At 39.8% G+C, this 26,778-nt stretch overlaps 1 protein-coding gene across 5 annotated transcripts in view; it reads left to right on the top strand.

Moving 5' to 3' along the window:
* LOC117416280 (NF-kappa-B inhibitor delta) overlaps positions 1–26,778 on the top strand; it is a 54,214-nt gene that overhangs the window by 4,033 nt on the left and 23,403 nt on the right. The window contains exon 1 of one of the 5 annotated variants that reach the window (XM_059009602.1): positions 1,373–2,100. The exons of 2 other annotated variants lie outside the window; for them this stretch is intronic. Coding sequence is in view for 1 of the 3 variants with exons in the window: in XM_059009600.1 (XP_058865583.1) it covers positions 18,025–18,040 (16 nt within the window). In the remaining 2 variants the exon portion in view is untranslated. Of the gene's footprint in view, positions 1–1,372; positions 2,101–17,771; positions 18,041–26,778 lie in introns of those variants that run through there. 2 more of the 5 variants (XM_059009603.1, XM_059009600.1) reach the window with 2 other exon arrangements.

Below are 26,778 nucleotides of genomic sequence, written 5' to 3'. Positions count from 1 at the left end.
TGGCATGTATGTATGTGGTAGGTTGCCAGGTGGCAACCCTGCAAATTAACTTGAACTGGGGGAAAGTCAGCCCTCTGCAGTGCAAATGTAGGAAGTGCAATGGTGGCTGCTGAGTGTGTGTGTGCACGTGTCAGTGTGTGTGTGTGCACGTGTCAGTGTGTGTGTGTGTCAGTGTGTGTGTGTGCACGTGTCAGTGTGTGTGTGTGCACGTGTCAGTGTGTGTGTGTGTCAGTGTGTGTGTGTGCACGTGTCAGTGTGTGTGTGTGCACGTGTCAGTGTGTGTGTGTGTCAGTGTGTGTGTGTGCACGTGTCAGTGTGTGTGTGTGCACGTGTCAGTGTGTGTGTGTGTGCACGTGTCCGTGTGTGTGCGTGTCAGTGTGTGTCAGGAGACGAGGTTTCAGGTCACTGCACGGCACACCAGGGGAGACTTGGGGTTTGATACAGCAACGTTGCCTCAAACTAGGTCTCCTGCTCTTCTGGAAGCAGGTTTCAAGCCACTGTTCCTGAAAAAGTGGCTTTGTGTTTCCTCAGCCTAACTGTGTAATTGAAATATATTCATGAGCAGGTCCTGCTTGCTTTTCCCATGCCAGTCTATGTCAGGGGTGCCTCTGAGGAGCACTCTTTGAACACTCCAGAGATGTTGTTTCTTTAGTTGTCGTTTACAGAATTTGGAGCTTAATGTTTTTTATGCAAATCATTCAAACAGGAGCTTGCAGTTTGACACAAAGCAGCATTGATTGAGAAATAATCCCTCAAGCACTCTGCTTGGTTCATCACACGGGAACAGTTCAGTCACAGGGTTTAGTGGGCGGGAATAGGAACCACATTGCATGTCAATGCTCTGAGTGCACTTCTCAGAACCACTATGCAAAAGATCCAGGCTCCACTACAGGTGTGATTATAGACCTTTTAACATGTCACACACGTCTGCCCATTACAACACTGCATCGAAACAGCACCGCGGGGTGGGGTGCAGACCCCTCACATGCAAACGTGGCTTTCATTTGGTTCACTGTGTTGTGGAAATGAAGTATTTATTTGCACAGAATTATTCCACCAGCTACATCAGTAACTGTGCGATCTTTATATTTAAATGGGTTTGTTTTTGTTGTTAAATGTGTCAGGGTCTGAGCGCAGGAAAGGGTTACTTTTGACCCTTCATGTCTGTTCATTTCCAAGTGAGAATGTGGCTGGGATTGAGGAAACTGGGGGGTTTAATTGATGGCCAAGTCAATTCATTCATTATTCCATTTGGCTTCAATGATGCAGATTAGTCCTAGGCTGGGGCTAAAAAAGGAGCGGTCGGGGGCGGGGTCAGGGGCGGGGCTTACTTGCATTGCCGTTCCAGCGGCTGTCTGATTTGCTGCCTGTTTGCCTAACCACGTGGTTTGAAAAAGAGATAAGTGGAAGAGAACCTGAAATCCACGTCTGACGTCAGCAGAGAAACATAACGGGCATGTCTAGTAACCCAATACAGGATTCGCAGTGCAGCTGCTGCTGTTTCGAAAGTGTGCAATGGGAAACTGCATATATTTGTTTAACGCCAGCATTTGCAACTGTTTTCCCTAAATAACATAATGCGATACCATAATACTGATGTCGAGATTGTAGATTTAATGACCAGCGTGCTGTAAAATCAACCATTTGGCATCTGGCTTCAAACAAATAGGGCTTTGTTAGGTCGTTGTGAAGTATAATAAAGGTTTGTAGTTAAACCGAATAGGATCAGCTGATTATGCATTTAAAACACGCTCGTCTTTGAGATCACGAAGGTCTCTTAATGTGAGAGAGTCGCAGCTTCCCTGGACAGTGCTCTTGTACGCTCTTATGAAGACAGGGTCTCGACTTGTGTAACATGTTAAAATAAGCACAACTTGCCTTTAGCATAACATGTATTTCCTTTTATTTGGGGGGGGGGACGACGACACCAGAATTCATGTATTGCTGAAAAACTGAACTGATCATAATAACATGTTAAACACATAACAACAGAAGACTGTAAAAAATAAAAAAATAAATAATAAGTGGGGTACCACGATTATCAACACAAATACAAAAAAGAAGTAAACAGAATCTCAGCTTTTGCTACTGAAGTATAAGGTAAGAAGCGTTAACATTACTGTTTTTCGATTGGCAGTTCTAATTTTAACCACAAGGTGGTGCGAGTGGACTAAGGTTGGATGCGGTTTTCAAGATTAAACCTCTGTGAATAAAATACCCAGCCCCCAAAAAACTGTACTGAGCTATATATTTTATTATTGTTTATAATTGTGTGTTTTAGATTAAAAAAAAATCTCTAATTTCAAATATCTAGTTTTTAACACTATATCAATCTATAGTTTATTGATCAAGATTGTGTTAATGCTGAATCCCAGTGTCACCTCCAGGTGGCGCCAAAGGACTGGTTTTGAATCGATTATACACATATGCAAATTCTCTTGCTGTTTTCACACTCCTATGTAAAAAATGATTTCCTTCTTCCGATTTATTGTGTTTATTTATGTTTTCGTTAAACTGTGCAGAATGACTGTGCAAATTAAAACTGGCATGTATTTTTTCAATGTTTTCTCTCAGGTTTCATTTCCTATTTAGGGAAACGTTTTAAATCTCCGTATAATCGTTGCACACACTCACACGTTGTGTAACAAACTGTACAGTAGGCGTGAACAGAATCTAGGGAATGCAAACTGTTTCTTAAAAGCTTATTGCTTTTGAAGATTTTTCTTATCATAAACCCAGCCTGATCTCAAAACTGCAGTCGTTCCTGGAGTACACACCATGATAGAAGCACAGAAAAGTGCAGCACCACTTAAAAATCCCAATCGCACAAGAGAAACCCAGATGTGCATAAAAGAAATGATAATGTGTACTGCTTCATTGTGATTCCATTGGCATGCCACTGCTCTTACCATTGCCTACAGCACAGAGCCTTTCAAGAGCCCCCTAGTAAAGGCACAGTGGTGTGGTGTGCAGGGTGAGTCGTACAGTCAGGGGAACGCAGGTTTAGGTCATGGTTGTGTGAAGTGCTTCTTCTTTGCTGGGGGTTCCACAGGGGGGCTGTATTGGCTAATTCTGTCCCACGGATTAGGATGGCTCCATTGTCAGGTTCTGTGACCCCTCACCGCCCTACAGCAGACCCTACTGGACAGCTGCCCTCTGACCACAAGTTACCACCTACAGGGCTGGCCTTTGTCCTTCTTGGACCCCACTAAATATAAAGACACCCAGTACTGAATATGTGTGTTGTTTTGTTTTACTTCCGGCACACTGAAACACTTGCCTCTTGTTACTTCTTTAAAGCTAAAGTGACACGTTGGCGCTATTATATTTATGTTCAAGCGAGATGGTCCTTGGGTTTCAGTGTCCTTTTCCACAGAACAGATATTCTTTGCAGTGTTGTAGAGGCTTGCTGAAATGAACGCCAGAGGACAGAAATTCAGACAGTTAAACAGGTTTTGCTGGGTTTATTTTACACGCATCAGCAGACACGTTTTTATAACTATGCTGATTAGCTTCAGTGTTTGTTTGTTTTTTTAAATGAAGATGTTGGTTCTGATTTGTTATTTTACTGTTGAAACCCTTATCAAAGATGGTAAAAGTATAGTGTAGTTATGTAAAGGAATGTTGCATGATAAAGAGACGTGTTGAGAAATACTAAACAAAGTACTACATTTTTTAAATATCTTTAATGTTAAAATGAGTTTAGATTCATATACCTGTATCGCCCAATCATGTGGACTCCACCCCAAGGGGTAAGTGTGAGGATACCTTAATGCTCCTATTAAGATGAATATACATATGTTAGGCATTAGCCTTGCACACCTCAATGCAATGTTTGTTGTTGAATTTCTTAACGTACTGTTACTATGTGTGTTCTACAGCTGTGGATGATGCATACAGGTTATACACATGAGAAAAACATAATGAATGTGCAAATGTATCATGATAAACATGGGAACATATCAACATCCATTTATTTGTGGTTTCTGCACCAGAGTTGGGATCAATTTCCTTTTTCCAATCTCAATTCCTTTTTTAAATTCCAATTCCCGTTCCTTTTCAATCAGTTCCAGTTCTTCCAAAGATATGAGATGAATAATGAAAGTGGCGTGCTTGTTTATCTCAGAGTGGCAGTGGTTAGGTTTTAAGACACTCCATTCTACAGATACAACTGCCTTGAGGTGGTAAACAAACCGGCCTGCAGCCAAGGTCTGCTTTCTGATCACTATGGAAACGCTTTCAAAAAAGACACAAAAGGGGTTTTTATTAGAGCGCACAAATAAATGTGGTTTCTTCTCTCGTTCTTATTTATATAAATGTAATATTACAATAATGTTATTGTCCCTGCAAACCGTGTCTAGTTGTGCCCTCCATGTGTGTTGCAGCCAGGTGTGTCGGAGATTAAAACAGGATTTGCCTAGTTAACCAAATACAGACATAATATTCAAGTGAATGTAAGTAAAGAAATAAAGAAAGAAAAGACATAAAAATGCTTCTTTACATGTCTACAGAGATGTAAGAGGCAGACCACAAAGAGTTCAATTACAGAGAATACAAATAGAAAAGGGAACAAAGGAAAAACGCAGTGAACAGTGGGGACAATAAACAGGAGTGCACACCTGCATGTTGCACGACGCCCTGTAAGAGGACAATACCAGAGCCACACGCAAGGCATTCTGCAAGCACAGCCCATTGACTGACTCTGGAAAGGAAGTGTTCAGGGTGACAGACACACAATTACTGTACAATTCACTGAGACCGTTAAAACATTATTGTGTCCTTATAAAAGTTCTCAGAAGAGTTACAGTGAGCCACAGTCATTTAGCAGCTTTCCCCATGGTTATACTATTACCATAGTTTACCATGGTTTGTCATGTTTTTTTTAATATGCTTTACCATTCCTTCTCTGGGCTTTACAATGCTTACCTATGCTTTACCGTGCTTTCACTGTGCTTATAACACTTGTGCTTTTAAGATGGGGAAACTTTAATAAGGGGATGGCCTCAATAGAACTAACATAACATTATTTTAAAAATATGGACTGGGCTTGAGGCGTAAAAAGGAACCCTTTTTTCCCCAGAGGGGGGTGTAGTGTCCGACAGGGGGTTATATTGCCCAGTCCGTGTGATTCCTTGAAAGACAGATTTGTCTACATTCTGGACTGCAGCGAAGAACTCTAGTAGAATACAGTTCAGGTCTTGACTTCTCTACATCCTCTAAATCTGTGTGCAAAGTGTATTGGGAATTCCTGTGAAATGAACACCTTTCTCTACTGTTTGAGTTTAAGTGAAATTTATTGCAACTGTAATATACCAGGAAATACTGGGAAAAAAAAATGTGAAGGGATCTTTGTGACCGCAAAAACAGGAAGTCACCGGCCAGTGCCAAAAGATGAATGAGATTAATGAGGCTTTTCTTTATTTCTTGGGAAAGTGAAAAAAAAAAATTAATAACAGTTAAAAAATACCAACTGACACCGCAATATTTGCTAAAGCTACACTTCCTACTCGTGTAAGAAACACGTACTAGATACTGAGCAGCACCCAACAGTATTCTAACAGCTTCCAAAACCAGGCACTAGCATCGGGGTTTCCCACGCTGGTCACAAGGGCTTTCAGTAAAATAACCAGACAAGCTGTCAGCCTGTCAAAAGCATCCAGCTCTGCCTATTGAGCCTTATTCACTGAAGTCTAAGGGCTGTTTGAAGGAATGTGTTCTTAAGGACAGTTTTTTCAAAGATAATTTTGATGACATCAAGTTATTAAGAAACCCCTTTCAGCTGGAGTTGAGAGGGTTCGTAGCTTCATGATATTACTGTACAATCCCTCTGCACTGTGTTCATAATGAAGTAGCTTCATGATATTGCTGTACAATCCCTCTGCACTGTGTTCATAATGAAGTAGCTTCATGATATTGCTGTACAATCCCTCTGCACTGTGTTCATAATGAAGTAGCTTCATGATATTGCTGTACAATCCCTCTGCACTGTGTTCATAATGAAGTAGCTTCATGATATTGCTGTACAATCCCTCTGCACTGTGTTCATAATGAAGTAGCTTCATGATATTGCTGTACAATCCCTCTGCACTGTGTTCATAATGAAGTAGCTTCATGATATTGCTGTACAGTCCCTCTGCACTGTGTTCATAATGAAGTAGCTTCATGATATTGCTGTACAATCCCTCTGCACTGTGTTCATAATGAAGTAGCTTCATGATATTGCTGTACAATCCCTCTGCACTGTGTTCATAATGAAGTAGCTTCATGATATTGCTGTACAATCCCTCTGCACTGTGTGCATAATGAAGTAGCTTCATTCAACACCTGAATTGTGGTCAGAGATTGAACTTAGCTGTAGTTTATGTATATAACAACGGATAATGTTGGGTGCCTCTGCCTGTAAGGTTTCTGACTGGTCGGGGAGATGAGATTAAAAGCTTTTCACCTACACAGCACCTGTTGCTACTGCACTAGCAAACTATGGAGCCTTTTTGTGAAAGATAACCATTGGTCAATACTCATTCCATGTGCTAGTAAAAGACAGATCGTTCTCTCTCTGAACATTTTGTATGCTGTTGGAAAATGAGTTTTAGTGCGCTGTAAATGTAAAAGCCTGTAATCTACCAGCTAGAAGTTATTTGTTTTAAACTCTACTATTTATTTTGTATGTATATTTTCAATGCAAACTAATCGAAATGGACAGTGTTGTGTACATTTGCTGTTCCACCCTGATTTGAATATGCGGGCTGGGTCTGAACCTTCCTGCAGTTGGGAGACCCATTATAAGTTACACTCACGGTCTACACAGAATTGATCTGCAGGTGCAGGCACTGGAGCTGAAGCCAATGATGTGTCAGTGCTGTGTGGTTTGATGACACAGTATGACCCAAAATACAGTGGAGTTTCATTAATCATTGAATGCCTCCATTGTGTTTTGTGTAGTGGCTGGTTTTCATTGTCAAGTGAAAAGCAATGGGGTTTTGCTCCGTTCAAACACGAATTAAATGGGGCAACCTGCGCGGTAAAGGGGGTTATTGTAGAAGGCAAACAAATAAAGCAAAGGGCATTTTTACAAAGCTAACCTAGTAAAGACTTGAGGTGTGGACTGATGGCATGCAGCTCTGGTTTTGTTGTCGTTTTTCTTTCAGACCAGGATATATAAAGGCATTTGCATGGCAGCCGGGTAGAAGAGACAATTGGAATTCGATATCAAAGGCCACGTGCTTCTGCAAAGCAAACAGAAGCTTTCTCAATACCTGCGCTAGAAATGAAAACATCCCCAAACGGATCATTGTGCAAGAACTCAACGGGCACTAAAGAAGACGGCAAGCTGACTTATTGTCTGCTTTTGACTGCTGTTTGTGGCTTGACAAGAAGAAAGACCAAAGAGCTGGTCTGATGTAAAGCAAACACAATGTAGCCCATTCAAATGCACTGTGTTCAGTGTGCATGAAGGGTAGGAGGGGAGGGCAGTAGTAGACTACCTTCTGTGTCGTCTGTATCAGCCGTCTGAATCCAAAAGGAAAACTGGAAATAATGAAGGGTGTCTTACTCATTCCTTCCTCTTGTTTTAGCCCATTAAAGCAGGCACAATTGCACTGGAAACCATTAGACCAGGTCAGGTAATCTCACAGATAAATGCAGCCTTGTATAAACTTTCTCTGTTTTAATGGATCAGTCTGAAACAATATTGTGACAGAAGGTCAAGGTTGTTAATGGGCAGGAGGGAGACTGAAGGGAGAAGTTACTGAGGGAGAAGTTACTGAAAACAATGCTATTGTCCTCCTATCTACTAATGATTCAGTACAGTAGTTGTCTGTATAAGTGGTATTGTATTTTTGAAAGCGTAGTTACAGAATCAATTAAATAACTGCCTAATATATCCTGCTACATTATCATTACAGAGACATCAGCCTAGTGGCTTTATGTTGAGTGTCTGACCCAATGAGAAAGCTCTGCTGAGAACGTTTGCCATTGGTATTTGATGAAGCTGTTCATACAAACTGCACTGCCTGCAATGATATAACGGTCTGTTTGCTAAATGATAAACTGGCCATTAACAAAACTGCTGACAGTGATAGAGAATTACTAGAAGAAACTTTCACTTCATGCTTTTGAATGAAACCGGGAAAGAACAGAAAATGTCAGCGAAGGATGTACGTTTTCAAATCTGCCCAACTGAGTGGTTTGATATTTTGTTACATTACTGAGACCCCGCTAACATGCATGACTGCAACGTTTCATAAATCAGATGAGGAATGTTCTACTGCAGTCACAAAATGTCAATTGCTGGTTTAAGCCGGGCAAGTCAGAACTTTGCTGCATTTTGTTGACTGGGAGCAAACAGGCTAGGCCAGTTCCTAGTTGATAACGTGCCGATCTCCTGTATCATGGATATTGTAAATGTCATTCCCAGGAATTAGAACATGCCCCAGGGCACGTGGATAATGTGTCATGCTGTATGTACCATCCCTTTCTGACATAATGTGTAAATTCTGCCGACCGTGAAGTCCAATTATGGTTGCCACATGTCCCTGTTTTCCCTCTAAAAGACTCTAAAAGATCCTGGATTTGAATCTTATCCTGGTTTTTAATCTTATTCTGCCACATCCATATGGATTACTACAGCTCCCCTGCAATGCCAGGAATGTAAATTGAGCCACAAGTACTATACCTCAGCAGTGTGGAGTAGTGGTTAAGGCTCTGGACTCTTGACCGGAGGGTTGTGGGTTCAATCCCAGGTGGGGGGACACTGCTGCTGTACCCTTGAGCAAGGTACTTTACCTAGATTGCTCCAGTAAAAACCCAACTGTATAAATGGGTAATTGTATATAAAACTAATGTGATATCTTGCAACAATTATAAATCGCACTGGATAAGGGTGTCTGCTAAGAAATAAATAATAATAATAAATCAATATGCAATATTTTTGCAATAAACCCACAATGTTAATTGGCTGTCAGTACTATAGCAGTAATATTAACAATAGTACCTCTTGGAGGCTTGGTGGTGCAGTGGTTAAAGAAAGGGGCTTGTGTTAGCAGGTTCCAGGTTCAACCCCAGCCACTGACTCACTGTGTGTGACCCTGAGCAAGTCACTGAACCTCCTTATGCTCTGTCCTTCGGATGAGACGTAAAACAAATGATGTCCTATTGGAAGTGACTCTGCAGCAGTTGTTGATGCATAGTTCACTCTGTAAGTCGCTTTGGATAAAAGCATCTGCTAAATGACTAATAATGAATATAGGATTTTTAAGGAGAGTTTAAACTTTCAACGACCCCCTGTTTCTTTGTACCTCACAGGTGGCAACGTTAAGTCCAACATATTCATATTTGTTTCAAGCGAAACTATTTCAAACTGCCTCATCTCAATCGCAAACGTTTCTTATGTTCAAAAACTTGAATTAATCCTGCTCAAAAGAACATTTGCAAAATAGATCATTCTGCTGTAATGGAGACAGTAGTCTTCTCAACTAATTATTCACGTATAAAACACTGGGGGGCACCCTTGCTTTTTGTTACGGGTCAGGATGAGTGATTTTATGAAGTGTGTTGAGCTAAACCCTGAACAAGGTGTGCAATAGAAGGTCTGCTGACACTACTGCTGTGAGGGGAACTGACACAGAATAACATAGAAATGCTTGTCATTTCTGTCCTTATTAATGCATGTATTTATATTTTATGGTCAAGGATGCTAGTTCACATCGTTCATTGTGTTAGGGACAAATAAAAACGAGACTTGAAAGAATGTGGTGTTCTGAGTGAGGTTGAAGGAGTGAATACTGTGTTTGCATGCATTAGAGCTGCAAAATCGCGTATGCAGGTAGAACTTGGTTTTAACATTATGTGGCAGAAGATATTGAGCATTTTCGGGGGGGGGTGGGGGTGGAGGAGGAGGAGGAGGGGGGCTCTCCATTGTATATAGTTTTGTGAATTTGTTATATTTATGATTATTGTTTAAATAAAAGAAAAAATTGATCATAACAAATATAAGAGTGTCTTTGTCTGTACCTCACAGTAAATGTGCACGATAATTTTGCCATTTTCCCAAGGTTATACTGTGCATTTACAATGGTTTTCCATGGTCGTATTGTGCTTTACTGTGCCTCTCTTTACAGTGCTCACCTCTGCTCTACCATGCTTTCACTGTGCTTTATTACACCTTGCTGCGCCTTTAGTGTTTATTTTTGCATATTTATATATATTTGGAAACCAGCTTATGAAAGTTATTTGCATCTCATTTGCTTGATTTAATGACATCTAGGTCTTAAATACCACTTTTCATAATGTCAATGTTGAAACTACAGCGGGTGGGATTCGGAGCAGGCCAGTTTCTTAAAGTAAATGTTTACCCATTTATACAGTGAAGATTACTGAGCTGTGTGCCAACAAAACAAAGGCGATTAAACAAGGGGAATTACACATCAGGTTCTTCAGGGAAAAAAATGGGAAGTTTGCAACTTAACCTCTTCTAACTTATTAAAAGAAAGTGCCAGGGACTTTACAAAAAAAAAACAAAAAAAACAAGAGGAAACTAAGCACAGCAGTCATGCCATAACAAGTTCAATCAGGGCAGTAGAGACTGAACTGCATGCCTTTGCCTTTGCTGGTCTCGCCCCCATTCAGCCTGGCTGTGGTCTACTCTAAATGAACAATCTCCCTGAACAAGCGCAGCTAGGAGCGGGCCAGAGTTGTATCTGGTGTTATCCAAAGCTGCTTGTCTTCTTACCTTTCAGGTTCTGATGCCCCTACTGATGTGAGGGCCCCAAGTGGTGGAACCCTTTGTCGGGTCTCCTCAGAGACTGTGGCCCCCCTCTTGTGTGTCGGGTCTCCTCAGCGGGGGAACCCCCTTTCTATATGTTGGGCTTTTGAAGAGGTGGAACACCCCACTCCATATGTTCTAGTAACTACTAACTCTGGGTTTTCTTTGTGGTTGGCAAGCCTCTTCGTATGTCGGGTCTCAGATGGCCCCCCTCCTGTGTGTCAGGTCTTCTCAATGATGGAAGCCCCCTTCTATTTGTTGGGCCTTGAAGAGGCGGAGCCCCTCTCTCTACACGTTTTAGATGTCTTTAAACACTGCATCAGGTGGCCTTGCTCTGCCCCGTGAAGCATATGGTAACTGTTCACTTCCCATCTCAAGCTCATAAATGCAAATGCAAGGCTGCATGCTTGTTTGTTGATAACTGTGATACGGACAGCACCCAGCTAAGCAGATGTCTAAGCACTTGTTTTAATGTCAGTTTTCGACATTTTTATTATCATATCCAGTTGCTAAGTTTTTACCTGATTTTAATCAAGGCTTATATGAAATCTGGTTAGATATTAATAGTTAATAAATAATAAATGCTGTAAAAGACTTTAAACATAATACCTTTATATAGATAGATAGATAGATACAGTTGCAGACACAATTATTGGCACCCTACACTTCATATAAGACAATTCAAGAACACATGTTAAATACAGCCTTTAGTTAACACTAGCCACTAATTAATAAGAAAAAGACCAACATGCACAATTTCTGGTAGTTTAACAAACAATCTTTATATAAAATAAGCACATAAACAATTTCAAGTGCCAATACTTTTGTCTGAGAAATAAACTGTACAAATGCACATGACACCAAACTAGCTGAAATAACGCTTTTGCCTTTGATTGCTGAGGGGAAGTGACCTAGAAAGTGCAAGACTACTTAAAGTAAGGCATGCAAACGGAGGTCTTTTTTTATATTGCCAAATACAGTATTACCTTTCAGGTAACTATGAATGCTTTTATTTGCTTTTTATTTATTTTTTTAAAATTCTGCCCCATAAGTTGGTTTGTGTTTTTTTTATTACATTTTTTAAATTTAATTTATTTTTCTTCTGGTAATGTAAAAGCTGTGGTGGAGTGCAATAATCTTTATGTAAAATAGAAATATATTAAATATATTTTGCTTGACCATTTATAAAAAAATAGGGTTAAATGTGTATGGTATCAACTACCGTCAAAACAGATGTTTGGTAGAACATACTTCTTAGAAAATGGTACAAACCGCACATTGGGGTGCATCCCAGATTTATGCAAATACTGACCCCTTTGATAATATTTGCATCTTTGTGGGTCAACGGTGGGGTCAGTGAAATGGGTGCTGAGAGCCAGTTTTGAACCTCAGGCCAGCAATTGACTGCTTGAAATGTACAGCAGGTCGACGATCGTCAGTCCGGGAGGCAGCATAAATGGGAGTGAATGAGTTGAAAATCTAATTGAATACTGGAAGGTAATTGCTTTCCGGTGATTTATTGAAGGCCCAAATGCTTCTAAACCCTGAAACACTGTCATTGGTTTGCACGTGATTTGATTTGGTGTTGGAATATCAGTTTATACTTGCTATTTTAATGTGGACATCATGTGTTGTTTTTCACTGGGGTACATCAACATTTTTCAATATATTGATTGAATACAATCAAAACAAAACCTGCATTTAGTTGATTATATAATTTAACGTCCTTTTAATCGGGGGAGGGGGGAGTATTTAAAAAGGGCCACTCAGTTCAATCACTTAAGCTGTCTGTGCCCCAGAGCAGTTCTGCTGTTGAACTTTGAAAAGTTAGACCATTATACACATATTTCATCTTCTGTTGTTGTGCAACATCCAAAGAAAGCACTAGGGTCAATTCTGCCAGCTGTTTGAAAGCTGTTTCTGCTTTAATGAAACTACCACCGTGTGTCTTTTCAGATACTGTCGCCACATTCTCTTTGTGTCAAATTCCTCTGTCGGCCCACTCGTGCAAGTTTGCTCATTTTAAGGCCTTTCCCTGCTTTTCCTCCGTTTAACATGGGTGCCAGCTTTAAACAATATTATGTTCAATAGTCATCTCATCTCATAATGCTTTTCCCTCAGTGCACAGCACCTGCATGCTCATTTTTTTTTTTATTAATCTGATTATCTTTTGAGCAAGCAAATCATATCATCGGCCCCCTATGCCTGCACGTTATAAGAGCACTTTCTGTTGAATTAGCAGGTGTCCTTATTGTTTGTTAGCTGGAATCGGATTCATGGCACTTAAAAAGGGGGGGTTCTTTTACTACTTTATAAAAGTAATAATAAGCAATGATATCGCTCTGTAGCCTGGGTTGTTAGTGATTATGTCTGTCTGACAAAAGCAAAGTAGGCAGGAGCCGCATGAAAGCGACACAGCAAACACACGCCCACGTCTATAGGAATCATTCCTGTGTTTGCACAGTCATGCCTTTCCTTGGAACACTGCACCATATCAAAATCAAATAGTCCACTTGCAGCCAATTGCAATGAAATCCTTTAAGATTTCTATAATATGCACAGACATTATATTGCCATGTGCAGTTGTCTGGTGCATGACTGCTGCAGAACAGTACATAGGATCAGCATTGAGACTACTGTGATTCCACTGCAATGCATAGTGCAATAGAGATTGGCCTCAGGTTTGCTAGAATCAGGCACTTAAGAATCCAACGACTACTCACAGTACCCCGTAAACCATTTTGGCAGCTTCCAATGTTCAGCGATATCAAACCTTTCAGGCAAACTCTATCGGCTCTATTCAGGTGTATGATGGCTGCCAATAGTGAGGCCATGTGACTTTTTGGTTTGCGGGTGATAAAGACCTAACGCTTTGAGCTATCGACTTCATACTTGAGGGACACATCGGATTCTCACGGTCAGGTTCCAGTGTGGGACAGGTGGGGGTTTTTTTTTGCAAGTTTGCCGCCATGTCAAGGCCTTGTATCTCACTGTATGAGATAGCGTCTTCATATTTACAGGGCTATAAAAACCATGCATGGTAATGTGTTTGGTGAAATACTTCTATGTATACCTACAATGGTAAAATATATGAAAGCATATTGAAAGTATGTGAATATACAGTACGGGGTAGAATACTGTATCTCAAATGCATGGGTTAAATTACACATAATGTCTTTTTCTTGAAATGGCTGTGTGTCATTATTATAAAATAATCGCCAGAGAATAGATGAACTTGAAACCAATCCAATCCCTTTTTTTTAAATGTAGCAACGGTAAAGGACAAGACAAGACATGCATTATTCTCTTATTAAACTGCTATCAGGCAATGGTATGAGATAATGGTTGAGATAAACATCCTTCTATTAGAGGAAGAGGTTTCTAGGTAGTGTGAATAGACGCCAATGGGACAGGATTGGTAATAAGATATGTTATCCAAGTTCTTTGTGGATCTGAAAGCTGAGAGCTCGGGAATAGTGTCCAAGCCTTAGGGCAGGGTATAGTGAACAAGCATGCACTAAAAAACTGGCATTGATTGGGAGAAAGAATGCGATAGGCACAACCCTTCTACTGCGCTCTTTATCCTATTAAAGAACACAGCCTTCGTGACTGGGTGAGTCCCACTGAGAAGCAGCACTAGAAGATTAGTACATCTTGCATGGATGCAGGACTGAAGGTATTGCCCAGTACAGTTACAAAACAACAACAAGGTTTTAACACGTCAGGTGTATAGGTGGTATCTGAAATGCCTCCTGCAAAACCATGACATCATGAAAAGAATAAACACAGGGGCCTTAGTTTTAAGCACCTGCTGCTGCAGTGTTTGGCTGGCATGCTGATATTGTGGCAAGCAAGAATGGAGGAAGCCCCTGTCTGCGAGGAACGTTCAATTATAATACAAGATTGTGTTCATTGGGTAGCTAATATTAATAACAGAAAATCACATGTGTGAGAAGCACTGATAGGTATGAATTCCAGCACATCTCATGATGTGTGTAGATGTCATCCCGTGTGTACAGCATAGTTTTAAAGTTACAACAACCAAAAAACAACAGCTTCTCAAAACGACACTAACAGGAATAGGGTTGAGGCCAGTTCACCAAAGAGAATGAGCTCATCGGGTAGCTGTTGATGTTTTGTAACAGGGCGTTCTAAATGGAATGGACATGTGACTTACTTTTGTTCAAACATTATATTGGCAAAATATAAAATGAATCCAGAAATGAAAAAAAAAAAAACTCATTGGTGCAAGTCATGCAGTAGCCAAAGAGAAAAATACTTCTTGATATTCTTTTTAACCAGGAGGGGGCACTGTTTCCCCGCATCCACTAAATGCCATGTTGTGGTAGTAAGAAACATGTTTGATCAGCTTATAAAAGCACTCAGACCTGCAGGTGAGACAGTGATAACATGCTAATGACTATGCCAGTGGTGGTGCCAAAAGAGACTGGATAATTGTTAACTAGCTTATCGTGCCAGCAAGGTTAAAGTTTGCTTTCAGGTACAGCACTGTCTTTTGTATTAAAACAACCACAAAGAGGCTCCATAAGGGGCAAGAAAGTGTCTCCAAGGATGTTAATCCATCCAGTCGTTAATATTTCATGTAATTGGCTCAGAGAGGTAGGCAGAGAATCGCCATGACGATTGCACTGTTCAAGTTCATCCCAAGTATGCTCAGATGGATTGTGGTTACACAAACCATTTTAAAGTGCACTAGTAAAAGCACCATGCCTGATTTTCTTAAAGTCATCGGACACTTTTTTTGGGGCATCGGTTTTCTTTGTCTCTCTCTTAAAAACAAGGAAATGACCTTGCATTTCAAAGGAGTATTCCCAAATCTCCGTTGATTTTCAGATGTCGCTAATTTGGATGCTCTGACCTTGGCATCTCTTGAGTGATGTCGTTTTTAAGGTCCCCGCACAGCTAAGACTGCCTTTGTGATTTTAGACGCAAACTGAACAGTCACCAATGCTTGCTTTCGCACTGTACTTGAAGAGAAACTATGAAAGAATGTAGCAGGAAAAAAGAACAACACCTTGTAATGATAATTGAGTGAAAATAAAATCTGGGTATACTGCAGCATGCATTAATAGTTCTTAGAGTGTTAAATGCAGGGCTGCTGCAGGCACTGTTTACTTCTTTCTGAATAATACACCTTGTAAATCTCCTGTTTCAGCTTCAGCTTCTATCCAGCATGAAACGCCCATTAGGTATGAACTGTCATACTTTCTATGAAACCAAATAGAAAATAATGACCGTGCCAGTTACGCTGTTTAAAAGGTTTATCCCGGGACAAAGGGGTGGGTTTTTATTTAAGGTTTATTCCTTTGCCTGTCAGGTGGTGTGGATTAAGGGCTAAATGGAATTCTGCATGTCAGGAAGGGTCTTGGCAAACTGTGCCAAGTCGAGAGCTGCAGGTGAAATTCAATTCAAGAAATACATGAAGTACATTTTAACTATGCATAATACCATTGCAATGATGTGCAGGCACACGTGCATTTGCTCAGTAGCTACTATGTAAATACACAGTAATGAGAGTTCAGGTACAGCGTTTTTTGTTTTTTTTTAACACGATAGACAGCTAAAGGTATAGTCTGTATAGCTGAACTTTCATAAGTGCTTGGTTTAAAGCAGCACTTTGATAATGACATCCAAAGCCACAAATTAAAACATTTCTTCATTATAAATTTTGGATGTGTTATCATTTTAATTTGCAGAAGTGGAAGTGGCAGGCCTCAGTGCACAGCAGCACAGCATTGCAGATTTCATCTTTTTATTTGGACGCACCCAGTCCAGTCATTAAACATTCATACTATTATGACATCACTGCAATGGTATTTTGTTTATTTGTGTGGGGATAACTCTTCAAAATAATGCCTGCAAATGCCTAATGAATTCTGACTGAATATCACAGGAATAGCACCTGAATATCTTCTGCATGTCCTCTGAGTTCTGAAGTCATTCATTTTGAATTCCGCCCCTTTTAATTTATGTGGATTTAATTATCCGTATTCATTCCATGATTCTTTGTAGCAAATGATGTTGATCACAGTTACCATTGTAAAATCAACACACAGTCCTTATAACTAGGGGCAGGTTGACTTGGTATGTGTACTGTAATTATTCTAGTTGTCACATTATGAACTAGCTGCACCCTAATCAGTGAGGCATCTGGGAAACCTGTAAGCAAAGAAATGCAAGAACCAACCCTTGAGGTCACAAAAGCAGGATGGGGACAAACACAGTGCCTGAACAGAGAACCGTTACATCTTCAAATACATGCAATCCGTCTCACAAGTGCTCTGGTAACACAGATAATCTGATTTGCAGACAACGCAGTACAGTTGTTTCTTCATTTGGTTCTTGCAGTTGCAACTGGCAAAGTATATATTGTCCTCCAAACTATTCTGTTCAAAAACTAAATAATAAATATAGTGCTTGCTATGAAGATCTCAACAGGAAGATGTTGTTTTATTTAATTGTTTTCAGTACATAGTTAATCAACGAACCCTGAAGTGTTTACAGGTGTTTCCTTTAAGAACACTGATAGTCTGGCCCGTGGGGATTAAGCGTTCTCATTTAAAATGACTGAACTGCGTTGAGCACTGAGATAAGGATACAATTCTACTTCATATTGTGCAGATTCAAATTTAAACATAAAGAGTTGCCTTGCGTGGACATGCAGTATAATGTGTCTCCTTTTCTTCTGTTCTCAATTTCAACCATGCTGTAACTTAAACATGTTTAATGATGGGTTGATCTGATACTGTGATAGTAATGGAGCAAGTTTGTCAGTGACATACATCCCCCCTCCACGGCTGTAAATTCAAATTCAGAGCTATCTGCATGTCGCTGATGACTATGTCATATATCAATAGTACAGCTATGGCCAAACGTTTTGCATCACCCTATAGAATGAACTCATTGTGCTTTGTAATTACTGCAGAATAATTGTAATTGCAAATGTAATTGTAAATGTAATTGTAATTGTAATTGTAATTGTAATTGACCCCAGCTCTGGTATTTGGTGAAAGGTTCAATGTTCAGGTCAGCCACTGAAAACCTGATGTTTCTGTGTATTTCCGTTCAAGCAGTGTGAGATTCGGAGAGCTGAGGGAAAAACAGGCTGTGGTTGGAAGTGACATCACTTGAGGTTTTCTAGCGGGCTTTTAAAAAGCAGTGAGATCTGCCACTTGTTAAATACCTGGGTCCACTTACGATCTGCTCCCGAGGATTAAGAAAAAAGGCTGCCACAATAGAATATGCACTGGGAAAAACGTAAGTACAGCCTTTTAACACGTCACTGATGTCTGTTTAATAACAACTGTGGCTGAGAGGAATACATGTAAAATATATGCAAGCTCTTTTATTAAACTATATACAGTATATATATATATAGGTATCTAATATCTGTTATAAACATCAGTCAGATATCAATAAACAGGCTATAGAAATACAGAGTGTAGTGTAAGAAACCATTACTTGCCATTGACTCTACAGAGCAACGTTTAGCTCGCCCCTCGTAATGTGACGTGAAAATGGCGTAGTGTTCAACTGGTGTTACTCCTTCTTGATAATAGTCATCTATACTCCTAGTAGCACGAATCAACATCGCATAATGATAAAGATGAAACAGTGTCCTAATATAAATGTGAAGTTATCTTTTCTATACAGCAATAGCAGTCTGCAGTTTTGAGTGGAGTTAGCTTCTAGCTATTCAAGGTTTGTTGAAAGAGTTAATCGCACGTATATAGATGAGTTATGAATAGATACAAAAAATAACCGCTAATCTTCTGTCTTTATGCTGGCCGGTTCTATACGACTGTCTCAGAGTAGTCTTTATAGCCTGCTGATTTAAAATATATTAGGTTTCACTTTTCTAGCGCATCTGTAAAAAAAAGCCTGGACTTTGTCTCAGATTGTATCCACATAGGAAACTTATTTCCAAGCAATCTAGTTACAGCTAATATTATTATTAATGAGTCATTTAACAGAAACTTTTATTCAAAGAGACTTACAGAGACTATGGGGTGATCTATGCATCACAACTGCCGGGAACCTCCTGGTAACAAGCCCCTTTCTTTAACCACCGGACCACCAAGCCCTGAATCTTTCTAACAAAGTCAATTGTGTGTGACTTCCACACTTTAGCTTCAGTTATTCCCAGAAAGGCTGTGGTGTGCTTTGAGGGGGGCCTTTGTGATGTTTACTGAAACTGTGCCATGTCCTGGCATGCTGGATGAAAAAGAAAAGCAGAGAGATCCCACATGTCATATCATATTATCAGAAAAAAATCCAGGTTGCCCTGAGTGGAATTTAGGTTGCCCAAAAAAAATAAAATAAATAAACATTGCTATTTTCTTAAAATGTATTATTTATTTACCAAGCAGACACCCTTATCCAGGCCAACAAACACTGAACATTTCATTGTGATATACAGCATCACTTTCAGTCACAGATGTACGTTGCATCAGTTCAGACTTTCATATAGTCTGGCCGATGAGCCCTTCCCCCTGCTCTCCACCATCTGTTCCACTGAACCTGGAATTTGTGTTGCTGTTTCTCCTCATACAAAATCGCCGCGTCCCTTTTACCGGCAGCCTGTGGCACAGCAGAGACTGATGATGTCGAGGGGGTACAGTCCTCTTGTTGATCGCCGCTTTCCTTTCCTTTGGGAAGGGCTGAATCCAAATTGAAAAAGCCTCTTATGACTGATTTCTTTTTTTTTTACATAGTCGGTTATAATGGGGCAAACCGGACAGATAACGGTGAGAATGTTGTGTGTCCGTCAACGCCATGCACGACTAACCGAATCAGATTATCAGATCGTCCATGTGGGGAGCGAGAGAGGAGCAGTTGAAGTCAGTTTAAGTTCTGTTATATATTTAGACAGGTTCTGATCTGATAATGAACAAAATTGTGGTGGCTGAACTTTGGTTGCCCCGGGCAACCGTTAGTGTCAAGCCCTGATATCTATATCTATATCTATATCTATATATAAATATGTGCAGTGTTAGCAATGAGCAACACAAGTCGTGTCAGGTAGTTAAAAACATCCCACCTCTTCAGAAGTTATCTAACGGAGGGGGAAGTGTTATTTCCTAATCTATTTTGGAACGTTCAATAAGTAGGAGTAGAAAAGTGGGTCGTATCAATTTTCTTTTGTTAAATGTGATATTTGCTTCTGCACGCCTATATATTAGGAATTGGCAAACACAAATAAATGAGGGGAAAGAGCTGTAGTTATAAATTTGAATGTTTTACAGTCGCCCTGTCAGTGGTCCGCATAGGTGCTTCACGATGATTGTATTACCCTTTGTCACCAGCCTACAATGACTCACTGAGACACACTTCTTTTTGTTGTGGTCACATGTTGTGCCTTTTTCTGTCTATTTTTAGTCAAATCGACTGTATTATTTCTTTTTTCCATTTTTTTGTTTTTCCATCCACTTAGTTTTAATGAGTCACGCAAGCAACAAAAAAAAAACAAAAACATTTTCAAATCTGATATTTGGATATTATTTTGAAAGGTCTCGATTTAAAAAGATAACGAAAATGCTTATGTAAGAGCTCTGCCATGAAAAGGACTAAGGCTGTTACAAGCAACACGTGTTAACTGTGGGACTCTATAAAGGCATAGCCACTTGAGTGTATACAAGTCCACTTGCTGCATTTGACAATAGAAAGGTTGCATGAATGGTTGCAATGTATGCTCCCTATTAAATATTCCTACTTTGCATACTGCGCATGCCCAGACTATTTACACCCTGCACTGCTTATGCCCCAATTTTTTTTTTTTTCCTTAAGACGCTCATCAAAAACGGCTACCTATTTTTTTGGATGAGAAAGTACGTGTTTTGTAAAGTTACATTTTACTCCACGTGTAATAATTAGTTTTATATTAAATACAGACAGGTGGTGTTAACGAACGGTACAGTAAACTATAGAGCTAGGTACATGTTTCTAAAAATAAAAAAAGCAAAAGATAAAAAGGCAATTATACTTCAATATTTGTTTTACATTGAAGCGCAGTGTTTTCTTGACACTAAGTAACCCTTACACATTTGTAAAATAGTTTTGCAAAGATAGTATTATTATTATTATTAGTAGTAGTATTGTTAGAGATATTTCCTGAAAAATGAAAAAAAATAAAATAGCTACAGATGAAATTTAGGTACAGGTAGCAGATTTTGACAAGGTAGCAAAATCTGATGCTTATACATGTCATATTTTGCTACCGGTAGCAAATTTTGATGAATTGACGTCACACCGGTTAAATGACATTTCTTGTAGTTTTAAATACTATTGAGGCTGCAGATGTATGTAATTAATTTAACTCTAAGCTTGATTACACCGAAGCACAATTTTTAACCCTTTCAGTCCTGAATTATTTTTGCTGAGCTGAAGAATAAACTCATTTATTGAGTATATGCGTACTCAATGTATACACTCAAAATACAGAACCTCAGACTGAGACCTAGGAGTCCTGGGAGGTTCCAATGTGATTTCCGATGGCATGTGTTAACATACGGTGTGAAGATAAGGTGGGACTGGGGTCCTGCCAGGACTGAAAGGGTTAAAGGAATTCCTTGGTGCAGCAGGTAGTGGTTCAGCTATACCACTTTGGTTCTGGCTGCGTTATTCCAAGTTAATTGACAAAAAGGATGCAGCTTGATTGGTTGAACGCTTTCAGAGCGATTAGTTTCTTAGTGGTTCAAATGTTATAAGCTGAAAATCTTGAGGTAATGAAAGCAGATGTGAGGTTTTACAAGGTACGAACAGTTTCATGTTTTATGATGCAAAGTGAAAGAAGAAACCCAAAAATGTTATTTCCAGACACTGAAGAAGACAGCGCTCTCGAGGGACAAGAATTAGTACACATGCAACCAACAAGGAAAAAACACCACAAAATCAATTCAGTACTGTTACCATGTGGACGATTTGGAAGAGTAAAATATCCTCATTACAATATTCAGACATTTTCAGTTTAACGCGGTATACAATGATCGAAGCATTTTAAAATGCAGTAAGTCATTTCTCTCGCACAAAATTACGTAAAATCCATTGCATAATCTTTTTTTTTGTTAGTGTAACTGTTATGCAATGTTCTCACAATCTAATCAAGTACCTGATTTTATAGCCCTAGTTTCAAATTAAGTCATACTGATCCTACAATGTGCAGTTTAGTCATACAGTGTGCCTCCTGGCTGTGGGAAGTCGAAGTTGAAGTCTCTGTTGGGGATTCCACAGGGAGCGTTGCATAGGCTCTGGTGCTCCTGCGGGTTAGGGAGGCAAAATAGTCACGGGCTATTTCTCCTGCCACGCTACAAATGGACCCTACTGGTCAAGTGCCTGGCGGGCTCAAGTGGACCCCCGCAGAGCTGTCCTTCAAGAGCCAGTACCATGACATCTTTCACTGCTGAGCTGCTCGTTTTAATGCAGTTAGGAAATGGTATGTACTGTGATACAGAAATACCGCAGCAATAGTGCTTTATGAATAACACACAATACAGGGAAATAAAACAGGAAAACTGAACTAAAACCATGTAATCTTCCCAAACTGCAATATCACTGCATACGCTTACTGTATACTGGTTTCCAGTAATTCAGAGGTCTTGTCCAAACAGTTACGCCTATTTAAGGAAAACTCTGAAGATTAGTTCGTAGATTTGACTCTGCAGTTGAATGCTATTATCTTATCTTGGCAGGGTCTGTTTGCTCAAACAATCAGTCAGGAAAGCAGAACACTTCCAAAGAATTTAGGAGAAAGTTTTTTTATTTTTGCAGGTTCACACGTTTTGCAAAAAGGGAATCCAATGATTCATGTGGATGTTTTGTTTAAAAAACGTACATTTAAAAGAGAAACATCCCACTTTGTGTGACAACGCCGGAGCAATTACAGAAAGTGTGATTATAGAAACGTGGGCGCTACAATTGTCAACAAGTAACCAGCGTATCATCAGGCGAAACTCAGAAGATGCACTATCTTAAAAGCCAAAGCCAACGGCTTCCTCCAAGTCTGATAAATATTATTTTCTGGCCCTAATGAAGCGTCAACCATTGTGATATGCAAAACTGCATAACGGCACTTCTGGGTTGAAACCAAGCCCAGCTGCAGCCTTGTGTTGGAGTTGTTTGTACTGATCTTCCTCTTTTTGTGATTATCGTTCATTTCCGTTTATTTGGGAAATAAGACAAAATAAAACACACACACACCTACAGACTCAATCATTGTTCTGATACACTTCTGTTCCCATTGCTTGATCAGAACAACACTGTACAATTTGAAGGAGCTGTTGTAAGTTGCTCATCCAGTGATGAGCAACTGCATGTAAACTGCAGAGTTCCTGCAATCAGGAGTTTGCTGAATTTCACCCTCTGAATTTCCTTTTCTTCTATAAAGACCAGTTTGCTGAGTCACTTTTTTGTCATGTCAGCATTGTTCTTAACATTCCAAACTGTTTAGATTTAAAGGAAAGTTAAGCTAGCAAAAAACAGATTAATTGCAGATTGTTTGCAGTTTTTATAACATTTAAAAAAATAGCTTGATTTCTTTTAGAATCAAGCACTTAATATATTTGTCTATGTGCTTAAATTTGTTCAGATGCAAACAGAGGGAAAAATAAGATACTAGAAAGCTTACAAATCAGTGGCATAAATGAATGTGTTTCTGCAGTTTTGTTTTTCCTGCCACCTTCACACAGATAACCCCCCAAAAAACGAAGTACACATCCTATTTCCATTCGAGTTGCTTAGGAAACACCGTCACTCTCATCGTTTCAACATACGAGGCTCCTGCTGTAAATTGGTACAGCAGAATCGACTGACCATTGTTTCCGTCAGACACTGAATCATAAATATTGATCGCCGTGCTCCGAGAGAGCGGAGAATTCCGATTGAATCTGAGCCGGGTCCTTCCGATTGCTGTGTGCGGCTCAATGGGTTTTTCTTCCATGAGTTCACGACAGCAAGGTTGTCAGAAAGCATGCTGCACTGCAAAGCCTGTCCCTCCCCCATCCTGCCTCGGAGGAGATCCTCTCCTATATTTGGTTATGTGGTTACTGATTCTCAGAATGTTCTGTGTACAACTCAACAGTTTCCTTTGCTTGTTAGCAACCTGCTGTTGCTAGCCGAAGCAAAAACACACGCAATGTGATTACAGTGTGTATGCAAGAGGTAATGCTTTAAACTTCCTATCGTGATAAAGGAGCTGCAGACAGTGACACTGCACTTGCAGTGCAATGTTTTTGTACTAAGGTGTGAGGTAACACAGTTGTAGCCGTATTTCGACATCAGCATTGGATAGTGTGGGGCCCAGTAGTATTTTCAAAACGATTCTTAAGGCTTTCTAATCCAATGGGATGCAATGCAGAGTGCTGTACAGTTAAGCTAAAAAGAAAAAATGTTTTTGTGTTTAACCCTAAATTCCTCAATGCCTTATCATACTCTATTCTAATCTTTTAAGGTACAGAATGCATACAGAATAGAACATTACCCGTGTTATAAGAGCACAAGAACATTTCAAAACGAGAGGAGGCTTTTCAGCCAAACAAGCTCTTCCGCTTCCTAGCAGTTGATTGAATCCCAAAACTTTGTCAAATAGGGTCCTAAAGGAGCCCTTTGACTGTATCAACTACTTGGTATTGGCGACCAGAAATCGTTACCATGGTAAATCATGGCCTTGTGCTTTGAAATCATTTAAATATGAGAGGATGGACATTAGCATCCCATGAAAAAACAACAAAACAGTTGAACACAAATGTTGTCTTTTTAAGTTTAACGCAGATGGCCTCGTTAGCATTTGTAAGTTATTATTATTATTTATTATTATTTATTTCTTAGCAGACGCCCTTATCCAGGGCGACTTACAATTGTTACAAGATATCACATTATACATTATTTCACATTATACAGATATCACATTATTTTACATACAATTACCCATTTATACAGTTGGGTTTTTTACTGGAGCAATCTAGGTAAAGTACCTTGCTCAAGGGTACAACAGCAGTGTCCCCCACTGGGGATTGAACCCACAACCCTCCGGTCAAGAGTCCAGAGCCCTAACCACTACTCCACACTGCTGCCCTTAGATGAATGACCCTATCTCGCTTTAACATCTGCAATCACAACATGTCCAGCAATGTGCGTCTTCAGTAATTACAGAGCAATCTGATTCTGTGGTCTTTCTGTGGTTATACAGCTACCAAAATGTACTGGCAACTGCAAACTAAATTAATCCGAAATGCACTATTGTAAAAATGGTGTGGTATTGATTTTCGATAGCTTGGCACACATCTGAGTTCAAGGCATGAGGAAGAAGCGTAGGCCAGGTGGTATGAGGTTATTTTTGTGACTCGGAAATCATTTCAGGGGAACTGAAATGTCGACTGTTTTTCGGTTACCAATACTAAAAGAGGAATCAATGCTTATTTATTTACCGTAAATATTTCATCTTTGTGGGGCTTTGAACGGTACAACTTTTTCTGTTTTGATTGTGCAATGGCAATATGTTTAAAAAAAAGCAAGACTTGCCGATTCACTTTTTTAATAAATAGATTTGAATTCTTGTGGAGGACGCTGAATTTACTGCACTGGAAACAGAAAATTCTGTGGCGTAACCATGACTTTATCAATAAAACAAAACAACCTTGAAAAAACTCAGGCTAAAGCTTAGTGACTCGTGGTTAAAGCTTAGTGAATATGACCAATGAAAATTAAAACTAAATTTGACAAGACCCCCTCGACTGTGTCAAAGACCCCCTCGACTGTTTCAAAGACCCCCTCAACTGTTTCAAAGGCCCTCTTGACTGTTTCTAAGACCTCCTCGGCCCTTGGGTTTCAGTTCCAGAGAAACGCAACCAAGAGTTGTGGGGATTGCCCTTCATGCACATCTCTGCATGTGATTGACTGCTGGGTCACATTCTGTGGGAACCACTTTGAGGAGTAATGCAGGGTCAATTCTGTGGTATCTCACCCCAGCTCCAAATATGAACTCTTACAGTCTTTGTGAATAAAATGATATTCACATTAACCATGGCGATACACGACAGTATATTTGAACAGTCATTTTGCAGCTGACAGTGCCTTCCCTATACTATGTGTAACATCTGTGCTATGTCCCGTGGTTGACCATGTTTTTTTTGTGATTCATCATGCTTGCCTGTGATTCACCATGGTTTTGTATCAAGCTTGCTGATGACACCTGCAGTTGATATGAGGATGTATGCCTTATAATAACTAGCTGTTATGTGCTGTGGTTAAGTGTGTGTGTGGTTGGTGGTTCATGCAGTCTCCACCTTGTTCCACTTGGACTATTCTAAAACCATTTATCTTATCAGCATTGTTTCAGTGCAGGCGTCCATGTTCAAACTGTTTGATTTAATCCCTGTTATTCAAGGTTGCTGCAAGCTTTAGGGGAATACATAGGAACTTGATGATGTCTTTCTGGCAAACCACAAAGTAAAACTGTACAGCGCTGAAAGATGTTTAATTTATATTTTCTGGTAGTGTCTTCTTCTCACAATAACAGTACATATTTCTGTGGTATATATGTTTACAAAAAAATTAAAAAGTCTCGAATTTACTTGGGACCCCCTGGACAACCTTTGGGGACCTCCAGTTTGAGCACCACTGCTTAGTAGATGATGTGTTTTTAAACGTATTCCTCTTGGGTGACTGCATAGCTGTTTGTTTTTTACAGGGAGGGGGTCAAATAAAAGGTGAACAACTTTATGCCCCAAGTGAAAAGTTTAATTTGACACCAGTCTTTGAGGGAGGGTAACAAATGCAATCAGGGATGCCAATCTATTTAGTAAGCAGGGGGTCTGAGTGGGGTCAAACAGGGAACAAACCCCTATTCCTAGTCCTTCTTCATTTATTTCCAAGTACCTGGAAGTTGTATTAAACACGTGGGTATAGGGTGGTGTGTGTGTGTATGTGTATATATATATACCTCTTTAAAGGATTGTACTAATTTATAATATTTGATTCAGATTTGGTGAAAATATCTCCTT

Source organism: Acipenser ruthenus, chromosome 39, assembly GCF_902713425.1.
Source record: "Acipenser ruthenus chromosome 39, fAciRut3.2 maternal haplotype, whole genome shotgun sequence".
NCBI lineage: Eukaryota > Metazoa > Chordata > Actinopteri > Acipenseriformes > Acipenseridae > Acipenser > Acipenser ruthenus.
This window is presented reverse-complemented; position numbering and strand designations above follow the sequence as displayed.